The sequence below is a fragment of the Piliocolobus tephrosceles genome, chromosome 14 (genome assembly GCF_002776525.5).
Source record: "Piliocolobus tephrosceles isolate RC106 chromosome 14, ASM277652v3, whole genome shotgun sequence".
Taxonomy (NCBI): Eukaryota; Metazoa; Chordata; class Mammalia; order Primates; family Cercopithecidae; genus Piliocolobus; species Piliocolobus tephrosceles.
Window position 1 is genome coordinate 91397028 of NC_045447.1, and position 23972 is coordinate 91420999.

Sequence of the window (23972 nt, forward strand, 5' to 3'; positions counted from 1 at the left end):
AACAAATTATTAAAAAATAATAAAATGTAGTTTGGGGAGAGAATGATTGGCATTAAATATTGTCATATTTGTAAAGAGGATGTACTTAGTAATATTAGATGAAATAGACATTAAGGCAATAAAAGCATTATTTGGGATAAATAAGGTAGTTAGGTAATGATAAAAAGAACTACTAAGTAGGAAGATAGTAACAATTTCAAACTTCTACTCAGTTCATAAAATTGCCTTAATTTTTAAAAGCACAACTTGACAAAACTGTAAGAACTTTTCAAATGTACAATAATCGTGGAAGAACTTAATTTTTTCTCAATAATTGATAGATCAGGAAGACAAAATGAAAGTAAGTAGATTTTATCTGAATACAGTTAACAAGCTACCTAATACAAGCATAAATAATGATTCAGCACATTTTAGGGAGCGTTGTCTATGATCTAGACACTTTTCTGATCATTTGAGGGGCCAGCAATGAACACAATTGGCAATGGTCCTGTATTCGTACAACTTCCATTCTGGTGGGAGAGGAGTAGACAAAAACAAGCAACTGATAAATATATGATACGCTAAATGGTGAAAAATAAAACAGATTAAAGGAAGTAGGGAGATGCAAAATGGTAGGGAGGAGGGTTGCTATTTTACATATTCAGTGATCAGGGATGCTTAACTCCTAAGATTGTATTTGAGGAGAGACCTGAAAGAAGTAAAAGGTGAGCCATGTGAGAAGAATGTCCCAGGCAGAAGTAACAGCAGTTAAAAAGCCCTGATGCAGGAACGTGCTTGGCCTATTTGAGAAACAGCAAAACTAGTGTGCCTGGAGTAGAGTGAGGAACGGGGAAAGTTGACAAAGATGTTACCAGGGAACATGCAGGGGATCACATCACATAGAACTTGGCAAGCCTCTGTAAGAACTTAGGCTTGTGCTTAAGATGAGATGCCATGGATAGGTTTTGAGCCAGAGAAATGTGAGCTGACTGCTGCCTTGAGGCCTAACCACAGGGGACTAGGGTGGAAACAACACTTAAAAGGCTTTTGCAGTAATCCGCATGAGTGATAATGGTGATTTGACTATTACAGTACTAGAGGTTATGTTCTGCATGTATTTTAAAGGTAGTGTCAATAGGATTGGTTGATAAATTGGATGCAGGATATGAAGGAAAGAGAACTGTGAAGAACAATTCTGAAGTTTTTATGTGTAGCACTGGAAGGGTGAGGTTGTCATTCTTTTTAGGGAAAGAGGGTATTAGACATTTCCTTTTGAATATATTAAGCTTACAGTATCTCTTAGACATCCAAATGGAGACATCACGTCATTGTTGAGTAGAGGAGTTTGAAGTATAAGAGAAAGATCCAAGCTAGAGGTAAAAATTCACGATTTGTGAACCTATAATAAGGTGTTTGAAACCATGAGATTGGATCACCAAGGGAATGAGACTGAAAAGAGAAAAATAAGCTCCAAAAACTTGGCTTTTAGGCACACCATCTCTTAGAAGTTGGGGAAATGAGGAAGACCCAGAAAAGGAGACTAACAGAAATGGTCATTAAGTTACCTAAAAAATGTCAGTTTCTACAAGAAAGGTAGCTGGGTTTTTGATGCAGATGGCATTGAATCTGTAGTTCCATTTGGGGAGTGTAGCTATCTTAACAGTATTATCTTTTAATCCATGAAAATGCAACGTCTTTCCATTTATTTAGGTCTTCTTGAATTGCTTTCAATAATGTTTTATAGTTTGTAATGTGCAAGTCTTATTTTCTTTTTAAAAACTTATTCCTAAGTATTTTATTTTTGATGCTGTTTTAAATGGAATTGTTTTCTTAATTTTATTTTTGGATTGTTTATTGCTGGTGTGTTGAACCCAACTTTTTTTTTTTTTTTTAAATATTTGTCTGAGTTTCTGCAATCTTACTAAACTTGTTTATTAGCTCTAATGGTTTTGTGGATTCTTTTGGGGTTTCTATATGAAAGAGTGTATCATCTGAGAACTAAGGTAACTTTACTTCTTCCTTTCTGATCTGTATGCTTTTTTTCTTGCCTAGTTGTGCTGGCTAGAACCTCTAGTGCAATGTGAACTAGAAGTGCTGAGAGAATAGACATGCCTATATTGCTTCTAATCTTAGGGGGAAAGCTTTCAGATGTTTGCCATTAAGTGGATGTTAGCTGTAGGTTTTTGTGTCTTTATCATGAAAAGATGTTAGATTTTATCAAATGCTTTTTCTGTATCATTAAGTTGATGATTGTGTTTTCCTTTGTTTTATTAATGTAGTATAATACATTGAGTCTGATCTTAAACCAATGTTGCATACCTGGGATAAATCCCATTTGGACATAATGTCTAATCATTTTTGTATTTTACCGGACTTGGTTTGATAGTATTTTGTCTATGATTTTTGTGTGCATATTTATAAGGGATATTGGTCTGTGGTTTTCTTGTGATGTCTTTGCCTGGTTGGGGTATCAGGGTAATATTGTCCTCACAGAATGATTTAGGAAGTGTTCCCTCCTCTTCAAATTTTTGGAAGACTTTGTGGAGCATTGATGTTATTTAAAAAAAAATTAGGAGAATTGATCAGTGAAACCATCTGACTCTTACTTTTATTTCTAGTGAGTTTTAAAATTACAAATTCACTCTCTTTACTTGGTAAAGGCCTAGTTAGGCTGTTTCTTGAGTCATTGTCAGTAGTTTTTATAGGAATTTGTTCAGTTCATCTAGATGATCTAGTTTGTTGATATATATTTATTGATCATAGTAAATATTTACTAGTATTCTCATATAATTATTTTTCCCTTATGTAGTATTTATTCCTAGTATTCCCTTATAATTATTTTTTGTTTGTGTAAGATTGGTAGTAGTATTCCTTCTTTAATTCCTGTTATTAATAATTTGGGTCTTCTTTTTTTTTTCTTTATCAGTTTAGTTGATGGCTTGTCATTTTTGTTGTCCTTTTCAAAGAACCAGTTTTTAGTTTCATTGATTATATTTTTTCTATTCTCTATTTCTTTTATCTTTGCTCTAATTTTTATTATTTTCTTCCTTCTGCTAGCTTTAGGTTTAGTTTACTTTTTCTACTTTCTCAACTTGTGAAGTTATATTGTTGATTTCAGACCTTCTTTTTTAATGTAGACATTCACATTTATAAATTTCCCTCTAAGCACTGTCTTTGCTGCAGCTTATAAGTTTTGGTATATTGTATTTTTGCTTTTATTTGTTTTAAAGTAGTGAATTTCTCTTACGATTTTTTTCTTTGACATTTTGTTATTTATGCTTCTATGTTTTAATTTCCACATACTTTTAAATTTCATAAATTTCTCTTATTTACACATTTCTAGTTTTCTTATGTGTGATCAGATATCATACTTGTGTATTTTCAGTACTTTTTTTTTCCTTTTTTTTTTTTTTGAGATAGAGTCTCACTCTGTTGCCCAGGCTGGAGTGCAGTGGCGTGATTTTGGCTCACTACAACCTTCGCCTCCCAGGTTCAAGCAATTCTCCTGCCTCAGCCTCCTGAGTAGCAAAAGGCACACACCATACCCAGCTAGGTTTTTTTTTTTTTTTTTTTTTTGAGACAAAGTTTCACTCTTGTTGCCCAGGCTGGAGTGCAGTGGTACGATCTCAGCTCATTGCAACCTCTGCCTCCCAGGTTCAAGCGATTCTCCTGCCTCAGCCTCCCTAGTAGCTGGGATTTCAGGCATGTGCCACCACACCTGGCTAATTTTGTATTTTTAATAGAGACGGGGTTTCTCCATGTTGGTCAGACTGGTCTCGAACTCCTGACCTCAGGTGATCCACCCACCTCAGCCTCCCAAAATGTTGGGATTACAGGCGTGAGCCACTGCGCCCGACCATTTTTGTATTTTTAGTAGAGATGAGGTTTCACTATGTTGGTCAGGCTGGTCTTGAACTCCTGACCTCAAGTGATCTGCCCACCAGGGCATCCCAGAGTGCTGGGATTACAAGCATGAGCCGCCACGCCTGGCCTGTTTTCAGTAGTTTTATATTTACATTCAATGTTAGCCAAAAGGCCAAGAAGCAAGTGCTAATTTTGTGTTATTGAGACATGTTTTATGACCTAATCTATAGCTAATACTGAATAATGTTCCATTCCACTTGAGAAGAATATATATTCTGCTGTTGTTGGTTTGAACGTTCTGTAGATGTCTGTTAGGTCTAGTGGATTATAGTGTAGTGTTCAAGTTCTCTTTTTTCCTTGCTGATCTTTTATCTAGTTGGTATCCATTTTTGAAAATAGGGTGCTGAAATCTTCAACTATTATAGTGGTATTGCCTTTTTGTCTTTTAAATTCTTAGTTTTTGTTTCATGTATTTGGGGCCTCTTTTGTTAACTGCTTATATGTTTATAATTTTTTATCTTTTTGATGGATTGACCCTTTTTCATTATAAAATACCCTTGTGTCTAACAAGAATTTTTTTAAAGGCTATTTTTTTCTGACATTAGCATAGCCACTCCAGCTTTCTTTTAGTTACTGTTCACTTTGCATATATTTTTTCCTTTTTAATTGCAACCAGTTTGTGTCTTTGACTCTGAACCAAGTCTCCTGTGGATAGTGTATTGTTAGATCATATTTTAAAATCTATTCTGTTTTTATTTTTTTACTTATTTATTTTTTGAGATGGAGTCTCGCTCTGTCACCCAGGCTGGAGTGCAGTGGTGTGATCTCGGCTCACTGCATCCTCCACCTCCCGGGTTCAAGTGATTCTTCTGCCTCAGCCTTCCAAGTAGCTGAGACTACAGGCACATGCCGCCACGCCCCGCAAATTTTTGTATTTTTAGTAGATACGGGGTTCACCATATTGGCCAGGCTGGTCTCGAACTCCTGACCTCGTGATCCACCCACCTCAGCCTCCCAAAGTGCTGGGATTACAGACATGAGCCACCACGCCTGGCCCTATTCTGTTTTCAGTTGGAGAATTTATTCATATGTATATGCTCATGCATGTGTATACATTATGTTAGCGGTCCCCAGCCTTTTGGGCATCAAGGTGTGGTTTCGTGGAAGACAATTTTTCCACAGACCAGAGAGGAGGGATAGTATCAGGATGGAACTGTTCCACCTCAGATCATCAGGCTTTAGTTAGATTCTCATAGGAGTGTGCTACCTAGATCCCTCACATGGGCAGTTGACAATAGGGTTCACCTTCTTATGAGTATTTGATGCTGCTGCTGATCTGACAGGAGGTGGAGCTCAGGCAGTGAAGCTTGCTCGCCACTACTCACCTTCTGCTGAGCTACTCAGTTCCTAACAGGCCACGAACCAGTACTGGTTCAAGTCCCAGGGGTTGGGGACCTCTTAATAAATATTTGTTGAATATGTGATACTTGTTGAGTGAACAAATTGAGTGGTACTTATGACCAAAAATGTTAAATCTAATACTACCATAAGCAGTATATGGTATGTGTTTTTTTGTTTTTTGTTTGTTTTTAGGCAAGGTCTCACTCTGGCATCCTGATTGGAGTGCAGTAGCTTGGGTCTCAAACTACCCTCTCACCTCAGCTTCCTGAGTGTCTGGCACTTCTGGTGCACACTACCATGTCTGACTAGTTTTTTATTTTTTGTAGAGTAGGGTATGTTGCCCAGGATTGGGGTATGTGTTTACAGTAATACACATCAAGCCCAGTAGGAATGTGAGAACTGTAGGAATTTGAACATTAGAAAATTATATAATGTGATTTATAACATTAATAGATTAAGGAAAATATACCATGGGATCAAAACAATGCCAGAAAAGAAATTCTTATTTAAAATTCATTGCCTATTTAAGATTTTCAAAAACAATAACAAAAAAGAACTGTTGGTAAACTAAAAGTAGCAATGAACTTTCTTGACTCGATAAGGGGTGCTTTAAAAAAAAAAAGTTGCTGATAACTATACTTCACAGAAAACTCTTAGAAGCTTTCCCTGTAGTCAGGAATGAGACAAGGATGCTTGCAGTCCCTTTTTGTTTCTAGCATCGAACTAAAGAAACTAGACAATGTAATAGGAAAAGAAAAAGCAACAATTGCTAATACTGTTCTGTATTTTTCTAGAGAACTTACACTTTATGTTACGAAAACAATTTAAAATTAGAAAATGTTGTAATATTTTTATTTAATCTGAAATAAGATTGTTTTTAGTAATTGCATTTAAAGTTTATTTACAAGTTTTTGAATAATTTTTAAAATCAAGTCATTTTTTTTTTCCTCTAGAGCTACAGAGACTTCTGAAGTGGAGAGTCTGCGACCTCCTCGGTTCTTCAATGAAGATGGAGTTATCAGACCGTACAGGTTGAGGGATGGTACTGGAAATCAAATGTTACAGGTAAATTGAGAACTGTCTTATAAGTTAAGATTAATTTAGTCAAGTTAGATGTTTTTTAAGTAGCCATTTAATATATATTAAATTATTTGGGCTTTTATCTATTTTGCTTAATTCCACTTATAAGTTTCTTATATTTACTTAGATTTTAAAGTACATTTGTTTACTATAAGATTTTTTTTTCTTTTTTACAGGCATCAAAAAGTTTGATATGAAAAGTTAATGCATGACTTTGCAAGTGAAAGCCAACAGTAGATTTTAGTCTTAAAATTTACAAACTACGTACAGCTGTTTCAGTATTTTGAATACAAAGAAAAACCTTTTGTATTGGTAACTTTTAATAGGAATTTTAATGAATCTGGTTTTTTTAATAGGGTATTCTTAGTTCTGCACTGGATTTGCTAGATTTGTTGAAAGCCTTTGTACCTTATATATCCTCATCATTGGTGGTACTTAACCAATTTAACCATTTCTGTTGTGGGGTTACTAAACCACTGATAGCTTTTATACTAGATATATAATCCTTATATCCAATTACACAAGCAGAAGGAAAAACAAAACTCAGGAACACTGCTATTGTGAATTACTCTTGGATTCTTATGCTTTGCCTTTGAAAATGCTTAAATGGCCGTGACTCTCTTCCTGCTTTATTCTGGTGTAGTCTGTATAAAACTTGTGGGATTTAATAAGCAGTTCACATGCAAACCAGTATCTTTTAATAATAAAAAGTAGCTTCTGGAACAATAGATATTTTGAAGGTAGAATCTGTTTAGACAACTTTCTTACTTGGTAAATTTGACTTTTTAAAACCTGGATTATGCTGTAGATAACTAGTAATCATATATAGGCCATACCAGTGTCATGTTGTTTCTGTGGTTTAGAGGTGGAATACTAAATTAAATCATTTGTTTGAAAAAAAAACAAGGAATCATTATGTTATGTAGGGTTGCAGATACTCATGGTAGCAATAAACTATTGGAATGTGAAGTTTCCTTTATAGTTTTAATATTTTAAATACTGTGATATTTAATGTGATCAGAGTAAAGATTTAAACTTCAGTATTTTACCCATTGCAGGGCATGTAGTATTGCATGAAATATACTTCTAACTCTTTCTCTGAGGCTTCTATCTAATATATTAAAATGTAACCGTAGAGTTAATATGCAATATTTAGTAAAGTGATTTTATACTGTATTTAAAATGTTTTTAAAGCATCAAAATAATTGTGTATTGGGCTAGAACTGGTAATCTATTAAGAGGTTGTGCTCTAATGGACAGATTGTACAGTCTCTACAATGACAGTGTATCGTTCTTTGGAAGGTAGTAAATTTGCAGAAGTCACCTGTGACTGATACAGTCAAAACGTGTATTTCTACCCAATACCTGCCTTTCCTTGTTAGAACACAATTAACAAGTTACTAACATTTTACTAGACTAAAAATCAAATATAGTATGAAGTAAGGATGAGTATTGAGGAGAGTTTAGGAATATATCCTCATTATAAGTGAGCACGTTACAATAACCCACAAGGAAGCCATGAGATACCAATAATTTCTCATGGCTGATAATTTGATTTCAGTGACAAGTACATACCTTCCCATTGTTTTCTGAAGGTTTAAACTTTGAGATGTAAAAACAAGACTTTTGACTATGTACTTTTAAAGATACATATTTATTTTTAATAGGTCAGTCTCATCATTAATCGCTAAAAGAGCTATTTAAATGACTAAAAACCGCAGCGCTTGTTAGCCATTACTTGTTTTTCAGCAAGCATTTACAAAGTATTAGCTGAAATATTTGGATTCACCAAGTACCTTGGGATGTTGCAGTTAGCATTTTTTTCTTACAGGTTTAAAAAGTGGATTGTTGTTTTGGTGGTAGTGGGTTTTTTTTTTTTTTTTTTAAATCAAAGCTCTAGTGTATTATTAGCAAACACTTTAAAAATATGTAAATACCAGTACTGTGGAAAATAATTAGATGACACATAAACTGGATTTAAAGTCCATCTCATCTGCCTAAATTTTATGTAAGTGATATAATGAAGGTGCCTTAAAATATTTGATACTTTCAAATGTTTCTCATGTTATTTTCTTATTTTCCAAAAAAGGTATATTCACTAAATTTATATACATTCATATAATAATTAAATATAAAATACATTCTTTTATTGTGCACCTTTCTATCTAGAAGGTAGTATATTATTACAGTGTTTCCTGCTAGTCAAAGTTGCCTATAGAGAAATAGAATGGTAATTTTAATATAGTCACAAAATACCTTATTGATATCATCAAACCAATTTATACATTGAGTTTGTACCAACTAGTGGAAATGTCTTAGGTCTATTAAGTTATGGAATATTATATCCATAATTACAGCCTGAGTCATAGCTGAAAAAATCTGCCTTAAAATTATTCTCACTCTTTGAACATTTCATAATCTTACATGTTTTCAAGCAGTTTGCCATACTTTACTAACCTTTGTGCTTCTTCTTTCCTTTGCCATGCTTACAGAAAATTCAGTTCTACAGGGAGTGGATTATGGCTCACAGTAGCAGTAGTGATGATGATGATGATGATGATGATGAGTCAGATCTAAACCGTTAAAATTCATATGTTCTTTATTTTACTTGGAATGTTTCATTACCATGTTTTGTATGACTTATACCATAATGCCCATATGTCCATTTAGAGGGAGGTAAAACACGTTTTCTTTTCAAATGTTTTCCTACACATCTTCATAAGGCAAAATAATTGTATTATTTATGCCCAGAAAAAAAATGTATCTTACATCCAAAGTAGGGCATCCAACATATTACAGATTTGCTTATAGCTTTGTGTTACATAGTTTGTCTTTGAGATTTCAAGTTAGACTTAAATATAATTTTGATGTTCACTGGTTTTATTTTAAATTACCTTCTTATTTGTTAGCAAAATGCCTTTTTTTAATGGTCTCTGTAAATTTTCTGGGTTTTAATGTAATGCCACTGTGTGAAAAAAAAAGGAAGAAAATAGTAATAGCCATTTAATGTTTTACATTTATTATTTTAAAGATATTTTTGTCAAATTTAATAATAATAAACATATGCAATCTAAAGCAGTGTGAATTTGTTATTCTATCCCCAAATCATATAGATTGAACTACTATTAAAAAAAACAGTCATGGCCTCTCATGGAAGGTTAGATAGTAAAATAATTTATAGTCTGAGAATAAAAAAAAAACCGTTCTTTCATGTCTTTGCTTTACTTTTTATTGTTTTGTTTCACATATTTTTTGTGAAACAATGAACAAAGTTGGTTTTAATAGTCATTATAGTCACTTATTAATTTGTATATGCACCTAGTATATTTCTATTATGAATTCAGAATATTTGGAAACTTCTATCGTAAACTATATATATTTTTTCTGTGTAATATTAGGGAAAATGTTACATATATCTCTGAAAGATCCATTAGTAAGTCTATTTTATGTTTTGTGTAATAAAGGTTTTTTAAAAAGTTTCAACATAGATTAAACTGTCCTATTTCTGTAATATATCACATGTACATTAAAAAAATTCTATGTAAATGATCATTGGTAGTTAGAATGTTAATCCCTATGACTGCTGTGTTTTCGGATCAACAAAGGAACGTTTATCTAGACTTCTGCTAATCATGTTGCTTATACTGAGCTTCCGCAGTAATTTAACTGATTCAGCACATGATTTCTTAGTCTCCTCTAATTCTTAGGTTTATCAAGTTTTATTTCTATAAATCATTCGCTGTGTTTTTTGAAAGTTACTACTTTAAATTTGAAAATATTGAGATTATTGCAAAAAAACAAAAACAAAAAAATCAGCTTTTTTGAAATTTCTTCCTATGCAGAATTCATTCAAATTAAATAGAAACCAAGGTTACGTATGTAAAATTGGTTTGAAAACAAACTTACTAATATGTAAACATCAAAAAGTTCTTTTTGAAAACTATTACGTAAACATCAAAAAATTCAATTATTGTTTTAATCGCTGTAGTATTTTTATCTTTTTAGAATAAGTAAATAAAAATAGTGACCATTAAAATAATCACTACTGGTATCAGATACCGACTTTATATTTGTTGCACACCCACTCCTCTCTCACCCTGGGCCAGAATCAAACAAAACTTACTGCTCCTTCTAAAATCTAGAAAGAATACTGCCTAGTTTTGTATTTTGTGTATAACCTAAGGAAGGAAGAGTCTGGAAGTTTCTTCATTGTCTTCTTACATTCCAACTTTGCTAGGCACAAGGCTTTTGTAAAAGAGACTGTGGAACTACTTGTTTGCAAGACACTTCCCAAATTTATTGTATTTGACCTGTGACAATTTCATGGAATGGGATTCATAAAGATGATCTTAACCTTTCATTCCTTAAGAATTTATCGGAAAAAAAAAGTTGTGGTTAGCAGTGATTTACCATTTTCATGAAAAGAAAATCAGAGGTAGGATTACATTTATTTAAGATCTCTTCAACAGTAAAAATATTTTAGATGTTATTCTAGTAACTAGTAAACATTGCTCATGTGGTATTAGAGTTTCATCATTCTTCAGTTTTTAGCCCTTAGAGATGAAATGTGCTCTTTAACAGTGTAATTGCCCTGGTTTTTCTGCCACCGTGAAATTAATCCTTTCAAGCCTCTTTGAGGACAGGTATTAATTGTGTTCCAGTTTTGAAAAAAAAACTTTTTTTTTTTTTGCTTTTACTAGAGAAAACTTCAAGACAGAATTGCTCTTGTGTTTTACACCATTGTTCTCTTGATGGAGATAGAGGATCTAGACAAAAATATACTTAATTCTTGTCAAACATATAGAAAATGAAATTATATTTGGATTTTAATAAGATGAACTCTTGTTTATCAGTGGCTCTGTAATTAGCTAGAACTTTTAAAATGGTGGTATCTAACAGGAAAGTCTAGTGAGAAAGCTATGTTTGAAAATGGATTATGTAATGCCACACCTTTCCATATGCTTTCACTTCATTTATGTTCCAGATTTCTGCACGATAATTGCTTATGTATAGAAAATGGGAAGGAAGGTTCTCTTCCCTAAGGGAGTGATTACCCTAGAGATTCATTATTTTCCTTTGTGTCTGCCTGACACTTGAGTAACGTGTTGAAAACTGGCAGGAGGAAAAATTTGTAAAAAATCTGTAATTGTGGACACTCATAACCATGGATAAATAATCTAAGCCTGTAAATGAAATTAATTAGTACTCACATTGGATATAGATAAAACAAATGTAAATTCAGAATAATATTGTCAGTTTTCAGTATTATAGAAAAGGAAGTCAAATTTTAATTTGTTTATTTAAAATAATCAATATTTTATAAATTTTAGTTTTGGAAACTATTCAAAACACGTATCACCGATGCGGTGTTGAATGTTGATTTTAAGTTCAGGTTATTTAAATGTACAGCTGGAGCCATTGCATACTTATGACCAAGACATCAATATTCAATATGAAAAATACTCTGTTGTTTCTGTGTCTCAAGATGATAAATGACTGCTATAGTAGCTACTAGTTTGTCTGATTTAAGTCTTGTAATGAAATTTTGCATTCAGCTTTTTTATGGTGGTGGGAGAAGGACCAGAAACAGCCATCCCAGCTGTTACTGAGTATTTTCTACTGCATCTTCAAACTTCAGCTTTTTGTTTCCGAGATTTCCTTGCAAAATAGTAAAGAGTCTTATGGATCTAAATCAGGTGACATTAAGTGTACACACATTATTTAGCTCAAATAATAATTATGATGGATATGTGAAAATGTCAATTTTATTTATTCCAGCACCTTTGGAATAAATGGAGATCAATTGAAAATGCTTATGCTGTTAATCATTAATATTAGCGAATGAATTTGTGAATTCATAAAGTACAGTCAGTACAGCCAGCATTATACAAAACATAGAAAGTCCTGCATCAAAGGAAAGTAAAACAATTTCAAATAGGTCTGCTTTAAGGGAACTAATTAGAATAATCTATGATTTTCATGGGGATTTATTGTCTGGTTTGTTTTAACATGGCAGAATATTTATCATTCTCAATAAGTATGATTATTTAGCAGTTATTCCATAGCAACCAATATATAGCAACAATCTACTTCCAAATATCAATTTTAAAACACACGTTTAACAATGTTATAAAACTAGCTTTTGATGAATCTTCTTCATTGCTTGCACATGTTTTAAGCAATGAAATTGTAAAGATTTCTACTGAATTGCATTATGCCATTCTTCTGGATCTTAGAGATTCTCAAATATGTGACCACTGAAAATATTATAGGCATTATTTTTGTTTTTTAAAAACATAACCAGGATAGTCAGGGATTTAGCTAAGTATATTCAATTTATCTTAATTGAGCATGTTATATTTTTCTACTATAAATTATCATTTATCAGTAATCTGTTAACTACATTATGTCTACAAAGGTTTTCTGAGTATATTCAATAAAACTTGGCATTTCTATGAATTAAAAATTTTACAGACCTGCATTTCCATGGAAAAAGCTAAAAACCTGTGAATCCATTTGCTGACATTGATTCTCAGTTGACAACTTTAGTATTTTATAAAGATAGGAAATTTTTCAACATTAGTTATTTTCTACATTAAATAGATTGTTTTCTTCATCAAAGTATGCTCATAGAGAAAAGCAGGAAACTATAGAAAAGAAAAAAATTATCCTTTCTCCCCACCATTTATGGTATATTTCCTTTTTAAATTTTTTATTCACCTGGTTATGACCCAAAAGTATACATTGCTATTTTATGTTTTACTACATATTTTTATAAGCAGCAGCATTAACTTCTAAAGATTAAAAAAGCATACCGCTCCTAGAAATATCCCCAGTTGGGAAACCTAGCCTTTATTTATGGAGCACGTAAAGAGCAAGCAGAACTGTTTTTTTGTTTGTTTGTTTGTTTGTTTGAGACAGTTTCACTGTGTTCCCCAATGCTGGAGTGCAGTGGCTTGAATAAGTTCGCTGTATCCTCAAAGTCTGGACCCAAGTAGTCCTCCTGCTTCACCCTCCCAAGTAGCTGGGACTACAGGCATGCACCACAATGCCAGGCTAATTTTTAAAAATGTTTTGTAGAGACAGGGTCTTGCTATGTGGCCCGGGCTGGCCTTGAACTCCTGAGCTCAAGCGATCCTACCACTTCAGCCTCCCAAAGTGTTGGGATTTCAGACGTGATCCATTGCTCTGGGCTTTTTGTTTGTATACCTGATGTAGAAGCTTTTTTCTTTTTCGTTAAACATTTCTACCTTTTGACTCTATACTTTTTAAAAAATGTTTCCTCCCTTTAAATAAATATTTTAAAATGTGTATGCCTGGGTATGTGTGTGTATAATTCCTGTGTCCTTCATTGTGTCTGAATGTTGACAGCTGAGTTGTCCTGTGGGTGTAGTATAGTGTGTTCTTAAACATTTCAGGTATTTTTGAATTTATCTATGTTGTCTTTGAATCCTTTACAGAAATACTGTAACTGCCGTCATGTAAGTTGTTACAGAAGAGAGGCTGTTTTTGTGTCTTGTATATTTCTTTTCTTTCAGAAATTACAGATGTTTATAATTAGCTTCAGACACTGCCTTAATAGCAATTGGAAGATAACTGCCTTCAGCCGACGTGGTCTTTCCCTTTACTTCAGGAGGAGAATGACTACTAATCTGGAAGAAAGGGCTTACTATAGCAGTCAGATCACCAGAGTAGTGCCGAACACTTCCTGGCTTCATCTGAAAATTTGAGTAAGTGGACAAGAACTAGGAGACAAAGGCTATTGGACTTCACTCTTCATTTTATAGCTCTTCCTCTCCAGAAGGATACTTCTGAATGGGATGAGAACACTGAAGAGAGCCAAATTGTGTTATTCAGGCAAATTAGAATTCTTAGCATCTCAAATAAAGCAGATTCCATGGAAAAGATTTCCATGGATTTTTGGATACAATTATCATACCTTACTAGTTTAGCAGGAATATCTTGGAGAGACTTTGTCACATTATTTTCAAAGGCCTAAATATTGAACATTTAATAGTATATACCACTCTATTTTGGACCAGTAGAGGCCAAAATAGAGTAACGAACCCCACTTAGAACCTTCCAGTGTTATATAAAAATAATTTTTGAATAAGATTTTGAAATAAATTATGTCTTCCTCTGGTGGCGATGATTCCACCACATGGAGGTTCAGGTTTTTTCTTTCATCTCAAGTGTAAAATTTATTCATTTCCCACTGCCCCCAACCCCCCACCCCCGGCCTGTCCCTCTCTTTTTGTTGTTGTTGTTTGTTGTTGAGACAACGTCTCACTGTCGCCCAAGCTGGAGTGCAGTGGTGCAGTCATAGCTCCCTGCAGCCTTAAACTCCTAGGCTCAAGTGATCCTTGGAGCTTGGCCTCCCAAGTAGCTGGGTTTATAGACACGAGCCACTGCACCTGGCCTAATTCTCTTTTTTTAATTCAAGAACTATAGTGAGACGAATTTGATTTCTAGGTCTTTCAGTTTGTCTTCATTGCATCCCTTAAATTTGTAAATATATTAAGAAAGGATAAATGCTACTGTAATAGAAAATTCAATACATTATAACATTAAAAGAAATCCTCAAATGTTAAGCCCAGGTAGGTTCAAATTGAGTCTTACATCTTTTTAACCAAAGATCTGTCAATACAGCTAAAAGTGCAGTAAGTATTAGCCAGAAGGTCTGCAGCCTTAGTTAAGCTAAAGTTGCTAAATTCTGATACAGGACTCAACTCATGATTTCTCTACTGATGTGATAGAACTCTACCTAGTAACTTACCCTAGTTACCTTGGATAGACACAAAGATTCTCAGCATAAGGTGAGTTTAGTAACGCTCATTCAGAAATATTTGTGTGTGTGTACATGGGTGCTGTAACAACATTGTTAGAAAACTAGTATACGTCATGAAAAGTCTATTTTTTATTGGCCAAATGTTCTGTGAAAGGATACATTCACTTGCCAAATGAAACAGTTACGGAAAATCAAATTAGAGGCCTCTTCACTCATCTGAAAAAAAAATTTAATGTCATCTATTAAAGGAAGCACCATGTTTTTTGGTGTTCTGTTTTTGTCGGTTAAGAATCTTTCGTTTTAAATTCAAATGAAATTGATATCCTAGTCACTTCTAATGATGACTCTAATGAATTGTAATGATAATTTTTTGGTGAAAATTTATCACTGTAAAGAACCCTACAGAAGCACTGTAAAGAAATACACATTTAGACATTTCTGTGATACTTCAAGTCTAAAGTAGTTTGAGTTAGAGATCTTATGAAGATGCAGTGTTGGAATACAAATGGGGGAGACTGAACATTTCATGTAAAGTTAATCTTTCTGGAATAAGTTGCCAAAAGAATAAAATGTATGGTCATATATATATATCTATATTCATATATATATATCTATATTCATATATATAGAGAGAGATATATATATTTGAATTTTTGCTGGCTTTATTTGGTAGCATAGTTTATATGAATACAAAGAAAAGATTTAATGCCATGTATTCATTTGTTCTATAAGTCTTTGTTATACTTCTGTTTATTATGTATTCAGACACTCTTGTAGATAGTAGAGTTACAGCCCTGAAGAGAGTATTGAAGGTTCTTGCTCATCTCTCACGAGCTTATAATTGTAGTGAGCTTTATGGGGCATAAAACACATGCCACGTTAGAGGCCAACCCTGTAATGTCAGATCTTCACAGTCTCGTTCCTGTTTGTTGTGCATCTGCTATATGCAAGGCTCTAAAGAACATTAGGAATCAAAGATACCTAAGATAGGACCCATCTTCCACAGAGATAATGATCCCTAGGTATCACATGAACTAGAAGCATTGCAAGAGACATGATACAGTTTGTGAGATATCTAAATCCATATACCAATGAACTGTTAAAATGAGATCCCACTGAGTCTACTGGAATATATATAGTTCTTCTGTGCTAATTCATTTTGTTAATAAAAATTATTTTGAGATATAGTAATACCCTGTGGCTAAGGGCCTGGATTCTGGAGCCAAGTAAACCTGAGTTCAATTGTAGCCTTTTTCTTTTACTAGAGTTATTATTTTTTATTATGCTTATCTGACCTCAGTTTCCAGGTTGTAAAATAGAGATAATTGTAGTGCCTATCTTGGTGGTGTTGCTAGGGTTAGAACAAATGTACAGTCATAGCTCAGAGATATTGCAAGTTCACTTCCAGACCACCAGAATAAAGCAAATACAGCAACAAAGCAAGTCACATGAATATATTTGTTCTCCAGTGCATATAAAAATTATGTTTATAATGTAGGCTATTATGTGTGCAGTAACATTATGTCGTTAAAAATATATATATACCTTAATTTAAAAATACATAATTGCTAAAAAAAAAAAATCCTGATGACCATCTGAAGCATTCAGTGAGTCCATCTTTTTGCATGCCTGATGTTGATGGTTGCTGACTGATTAGGATAGGGATTCCTGAAGGTTGGGGTAGCTATGGTAATATCTTAAGATGGGAGTTTGCCACATTGATTGACTCTTCCTTTCACGAAAGATTTATCTGTAGTATTTGATGCTGTTTGATAGCATTTTACCCACAATAGAACTTCTTTCAAAATTGGAGTCAGTCCTCTCAAACTCTAGTGCTGCTTTATCAGTTATTTTTATGGAATAATCTAAATCCTTTATTGTCATTTAAACAATCATAGAATCTTCCCCGAGAATAGATTCCATCCCAAGAAACCATTTTCTTTGCTCATTCGTAAGAAGCAGTTTCTCATTTGTTCAAGTTGTATCATGAGATTGTAACAATTCAGTTACCTCTTCATGCTGCACTTCTAACCCCCTTGCTATTTGCACCATATCTGCAGTTACTTCCTCCACTGAAGTCTTGAACCCTCAAAGTCATCCATGATGGCTGGAATCCACTTTTTCCAAACTCCTGTTACTATTGATATTTTGACCGCATCTTGTGAATCACAGATGTTTTTAATGGCACCTAGAATAGTGAACCCTTTCCATAAGTTTTCAATTTACTTTGACCAGATCCATCAGAAGAATCACTTCCCATGGCAGCTATAGCCTCACAAAATGTATTTCTTAAATAATGCTTGGAAGTTGAAATTACTGTTTGATCCATGGGGGCTGTAGAATGGATGGTTGTGTTAGCAGGCATGAAAATGACATTAATCTTGTATATCTTCATCAGAGCTCTTAAGTGACTAGGTGCACGGTCAATGAGCCGTAATACTTTTCTGAGTGATAGCTCTCAACAGTGGGCTTAAAATACTCAGTAAACCATGCTGTAAACAAATGTGCTGTCATCTGGGCTTTGTTGTTGCATTTATACAGCATAGGCAGAATAGCTCTAGTGTAATTCTTAAGGACCCTAGGATTTTTTTCTTTTTTTTTTTCTTTCCTTTTTTTTTTCTTTTGAGACAGAGTCTTGCTTTGTCGCCCAGGTGGAGTGCAATGGTGCAATCTCGGCTCACTGCAACCTCCACCTCGTGGGTTCAAGCAGTTCTCCTGTCTGGGCCTCCTGAGTAGCTGGGATTACAGGCGCCTGCCACCACACGGGCTAGTTTTTGTATTTTTAGTAGAGATGGGGTTTCACCATGTTGGCCAGCCTGGTGGCAATGTCCTGACCTCAGGTGATCAACCCACCTTGGCCTCCCAAAGTGCTGGGATTACAGGCATGAGCCACCACACCTGACACTTTATTTATTTATTTATTTATTTATTTATTTATTTATTTATTTATTTATTAGATAGAGTCTTGCTCTGTCTCCAAGGCTGGAGTGCAGTGATACGGTCTTGGCTCACTGCAGCCTCAAACTCCCAGGCTTAGTTGATCCTCACACCTCAGCCTCTTGAGTAGCTGAGACTACAGGCATGTGCCACCACAACTGGCTAATTTTTTAAAAATTTTTTGTAGAGATGGCGTTTCACCATGTTGCCCAAGCTAGTCCTGAACTCTTATGCTCAAGTGATCCACCCGCCATGGCCTCCCAAAGTGCTGGAATTACACACGTGAGCCACCTCACCTGGCCAGGGCCCTAGGATTTTTGGAATGGAACGTTGGCTTCAACTTAAAGTCACCAACTGCACCAGGCATAGTAGCACCCACCTGTTGTCCCAGCTATTTGGGAGGCTGAGGCAAGAGGATCCTTTGAGCCCAGAAGTTCGAGTCCAGGTTGGGCAACATAGCAAGACCATGTCTCTAAAGAAAATGAAGTCACCAGCTTCACTAGCCCCTAAAAAGAGAATCCAACTGTCCTTTGAAGCTTTAAAGCCAGGCATTGACCTCTCTAGCTATGAAAGTCCTGGATAGCATCTTTCAATAGAAGTCTATCTCATCTATGTTGAAAATCTGTAGTTTAGTGAAGCCACTGTCATCAGTAATCTTAACTAGATCTTCTGGATAACCTGCTGCAGCTGCTCCATCAGCACTTGCTGCTTCACCTTGTGCTTTTTGTGTTATGTAGATGAATTCTTTCCTTAAGTCTCGTGAACCAACCTCTGCTAGCTTCAACTTTCCTTCTGCAGTTTCCTCACCTCTCTCAGCCTTCATAGAATTGAAGAGAGTTAGGGCCTTGCTCTGGATTAGGCTTTGGCTTGAAGAAATGTGGCTGGTTTATCTTCTGTCCAGACCACTAAAACTTTCTCCATATCAGCAATCAGGCTGTTTTGCTTTCTTATAATTCTTGTGTTCACTGGAGTAATGCTTTCATAATACTTCCCTTCAAGAACTTTCCCTTTGCATTCAAAATTGGCTGTTTGGTACAAGAGGTACTACCTTTCAGCCTCACTCAGCTTTTGACATGCCTTTCTCACTAAGCTTGGTCGTTTCTAGCTTTTGATTTAAAGTGATGGACATATAACTCTTCATTTCACTTGAACACCTAAGGGTCATTGTAGGGCTGTTAATTGGCCTAATTTCAATATTGTTACTGAGGTAATAGACTCAAGGAGAGGCAGAGGATTTGGGAAACGTCCCATCGGTGGGGCAGTCAGAACACACATATTTATAGATTAAGTTCACTATGGGTGTAGTTTATGGCACCTCTAAAAGGACTATAAAATAGGAGTATCAAAGATCAGTGATTATGGATCACCATAACAGACATAATCATGATAAAAAAGTTTGAAATATTCTAAGAATTACCAAAATGTGACATAGAGACAAGAAATGAGTACATGATGCTGGACGAATGGTGCCTGTAGACTTGCTTGATGCAGAGTTTCCATAAACCTTCAATTTGTAAAAAACACAGTATCTGGGAAGTACAATAAAGTGGAGTATAATAAAATTAGATATGCCAGTAATTATTAGCATGGTGCCTAATAATAACTCATTGTATTTTTATTACTCCAGATGAATACCAGTTTATGCAAGTTCTTAGTCATCATTATATAAATTCCTCATTTTTCTCCTCTTTGCCAAGATAAAAGAATCTATTCTATTTAAGAGTAGATTTTAAGAATTTAAAAGAATAGATTTTAAGAATTTTAAAAAGAATATTTTTTTCCTTTCAAGGTTAATAGAGTAGTTAAAATACCGTGACAGTTTTCCACATACTAATTGGCAAGCAGTTGAAACAGTAAAACCTCAGTGATTTGAACTGCTCTGAATTATACAGTATTTTAAAAGAAATGTTACTGCTGCTTCCAGGGATATATAATATGGTGGACCCATAAATGTTGATCCAGTAGAGGTTCTGCTGAACTGCTTTAGTGAGACTTTTGTTACTGTGTACCTACATTACCCTTGATGCACCCACTCTGGCCCTTCTCCTAGAATATATTAAGTACATTAATTGATGGTCTGCTGTTGTCAGTACACATAACTATTTCGTGAGCATAGTTCTTTTCCTTCTCCAGGCTTTTGGTTGTACCAGTTGATGACAACAATTCATATCTCTTAAGATATAGTAGTTTCTTTCAGTTGATTTTATGTCAAAGGTTATGCTCAGCTTTCCTGCCCTAAGCTGTCAGTATAGTCTATACCTATGGTTTTGCTGACAGTCAAGATAGCATATTAGCATGAGAGAAGATGAAGGTATGAGGGATAAAATAAGTACTGGTTGCTCTTCAGATTTGACGATATAATCAATAAGATTTTATTTTTTGAAAACCAACTTACCTCACAAGGTAAGCTATGTGTCACTTCTTTATTCATGTTTATATTTATTCTCATTCAAGGATATGAAATCATTAAGTTTTGATGTCATAAATTTCTACCATATTTGATTATGAAGCTCGCTTGAATACCTTCTTTTTCCTGGCCTTGGCACTTAAGTCTGAGGTTTGAAGTGAATTAGTAAAACTTTCTTTTTCCCTAAACATTCATCATATAACTCTAAGGAAGTTATACTTATTGACTAAGTTTTCTCTAAAGATAAGATTGTTTTGAACAATTTGTCTATTTACTTCTTAGTTTTAAAATGGCAGTATTTACCATTTTACAATTAACTTCCTGAATTTTGTTGGTTTTAGAAATAAGCTTAAATTTTAAGTAGAATCTGTTCATAAATGCTTCCTCTTTCCCACTCCTCTCCTGAACCCTCATAAAGCCATTTATTTGTTATCTAGTATATTTTCTTGCTAGGTAGTATTCATTTTTATCTTTCATCTAGATGAATTTCATGTCTTTTTGTTTTTTATTTTTTGTTTTTGTGATGGAGTCTCATTCTGTTGCCCAGGCTGGAGTGCAATGGTGCGATCTCAGCCCACTGCAACCTCTGCCTCCCGGGTTCAAATGATTCTGCCTGCCTCAGCCTCCCAAGTAGCTGGGATTACAGGCACCTGCCACCAAACCCAGCTAATTTTTTTGTATTTTTAGTGGAGATGGGGTCTCACCATGTTGGCCAGGCTGGTCTCAAACTCCTGGCCTCAGGGGATTTGCCCGCCTCAGCCTCCCAAAGTGCTGGGATTACAGGCGTGAGCCACCATGGCTGGCCGAATTTCATGTGTTTAATCCCCCATTTTTGCTACATATTTTTAAAACTCTCATACCTCTTTGCAACACTTGTCATCCAAATGAGTCAGATATTGATTAGATTTGGGTTTTTTATTTTGCTGAACAACATGTTCTTGTCCTTTAACAAATTTTCTTAAATATATTTCCCATTAATGATTAACACAGTCTTTGGGACTTAAGGCCTTTTATTTTAGTGATTTATTCCTATTTTTAATCTTTTCATATTTTGCATTTTTCAGAAGTATTTTTGTTAAGGGATTCTGTTTCTTCATAACATTTGGATGATTTGAGTGTTAGAAATGTCTCTGTTACCATGGTTCGGTCCTTCAAGTTCCACTTTCTTTATGTTTCCAAATGTATCATTAATTTGGTTTGAATTTATTTATGTCTAATAAAATATGGTTTATGTACTCATCTTTTCTAAATGCAAAAGGACATGTTTACCAGTAAACATATATTTTAATTATTACTATAGATTCTGACAATTGTATATAATGAATGCAGTTTCCATTGTGTTTTTATTTCAGTAATTCTTAAATGATGATAGGTAATTTATATATATACTTCCTAATGAATAAGGCAAAAAAATGTTTTTCCTTTAACATTTAAGCATATAAATGAGGCTAACATGTCTAAAGTACTGGCATTGTTAATTCCTTCATATTTCAGCCAAATCTTTGTCTTTATGTAAAGGCCCTACATGAAAATTCCTAAACTCTGATTTTGCTAATTCTTCCTTTATTTTAAAGGCTATCAAATTATTTTAGTAGAACCATTTATACCTAGCATCTGTTTGGGATGGAGGAAGATAGGATTTTTGATACTAAATTATTTGAATACTGTTGACCTGGAAAAAATTAGCAGCCTATCTTGGCAACTATCAGTATCCAGGATATGAAAGACATTTTTTGAGGTACCATGAGGAAAGTATGACTGATACCATAAGGAGGAAACATCATGATATGTTTGGTATAGTGAAATGCACTGGAATTAGAAGTGAAGAATCCAGTTTTCTGAGCCCAGTTTTGCAACTTTGCCAAGCAAGTCACTTAGATGTCCCCTTACCTAATTACACAAGATGGTGAAAATTTAGATTTAGAAGATTCATTAGACACTTACCGATCCTCAGTTTCTTTGTGTGTAAAAGGAAGAGATTGGTTTGGATGAACAATAGAAGTTTTTCAGGTCTAAAATCCTGGGTTTTTTTCCCTAAAAAAAATAATGTTTTGAGAAGTCTAAAGCCTAATATATAATGCATTTATAAAGTCAGGCAGGAATTTGTGACTACAACGTGACATTTGTAGACTTTTTACAGTGTGATGTTCTCTCCCATAACTTCTGTGGATTCAGTTTCAAAGTTTTGCATCCTGTTTATAATGTTCTTATTCCATATTCTCTTGTTTATAATGAACACTGAGCAGCAAGATTTTGCTGTGTGAGGAGTTATCTTTGACATTTATTCAAATACAGTCACTCTAATAACAAAGAATACAGTTGATTATGTTTCAAAGCAGACTACTATGACCATAAAGCTCATTCATCTTTCAAGTGTTACATTTAAGGTTTTGGATGGAAAGCATTATATGAATTACTTTCTTTGGACTTTTTTTAATTTCTTATTTATACCAGATGCTGTTGTGACTGTCGAAACTGGTTTAACTGCTTATATGCACAGATTAGATTTGATTTAAGTTGTGTCTGAAGAGTAGAAAGTGATGCGAGGTAGGCTTAATTACAATGCCCAAACTTAGCATAATATGGAAATAAAAGTTAGGTACTTGGAATAAACCATAGCTTTTAAATTATTTGAAGGTTAGGATCTATTAATGGTGCATGTAGGCTCTTGAATTCTATTAGCTGTGGTATTCTTGAGGAGGTCAACATTTGCATTCTTGCTTTTTAAACTTGGCCACATGGAACAAAAGAAAATGAATCTTTGTAAGCCAGTTTCTTTTCAGATATCAAAAACCTAAAACAATAAAAGAATGTAAAAATTAAAAAAAAAAAAGCTTAACTTCTACCTCCACCATTATGCTTCAAAAGCCCAGAGATCTGTGCTGTTAATAGATTGATGTATACCTTCTAGAAGTTTCTTATGTATGTACAAGTATATGTACATATATGCATTTCTATTTTTCATTCTATACATTCTCTTTTGTAATCTATTTACTATAATCTTATACATCTATGTCAGTATGCACAGGTCTTCATTTTTCTTTTTTATGACTTCATAATGCCCCATTATATGGCTGTACATGAATTTAACTAATACCCTATTAATGAATATTTAGATTTTGTACTTTTAATACAATATTGCTGTGAATATTCTTATATGTCTATTCTGGCATACTTTTGCCTAAGATAATTTCTAGCAGTGGAATTGCTAACTCAGATGGTATGTTTAATTGATTTGCATTTTCCTGATTTTGAGTTATAGTGAATATTTTCTCATGTTTATCAGTCAGATATTGTTTGTTTTTTGCTGAACTACCTGTTCATATTCTTCACACATTTTTCTACTGCTTTACTCATTATTTTCTGTCAGTTTCTTCAAATTGCTAGAATTGTCTATTTTGAAATTGACTCTCTCTCTCTGTATTGACAAATATTTTCCCAAATTGTCCTTTGAGTTTTGTGTTATTTTACTTAATTACTGTTTATTTGCTTATCGTTTTGCCATTCAGTAGTGGT

General features: G+C 34.1%; 1 protein-coding gene across 1 annotated transcript in view; it reads left to right on the forward strand.

Annotated features, from left to right (window-relative positions):
• VPS13A (vacuolar protein sorting 13 homolog A) overlaps positions 1-23972 on the forward strand; it is a 235165-nt gene that overhangs the window by 190904 nt on the left and 20289 nt on the right. The window contains exon 65 of the mRNA XM_026453057.1: positions 6198-6309. Within this exon, the coding sequence (XP_026308842.1) occupies positions 6198-6309 (112 nt within the window). The remainder of the gene's footprint in view (positions 1-6197; positions 6310-23972) is intronic.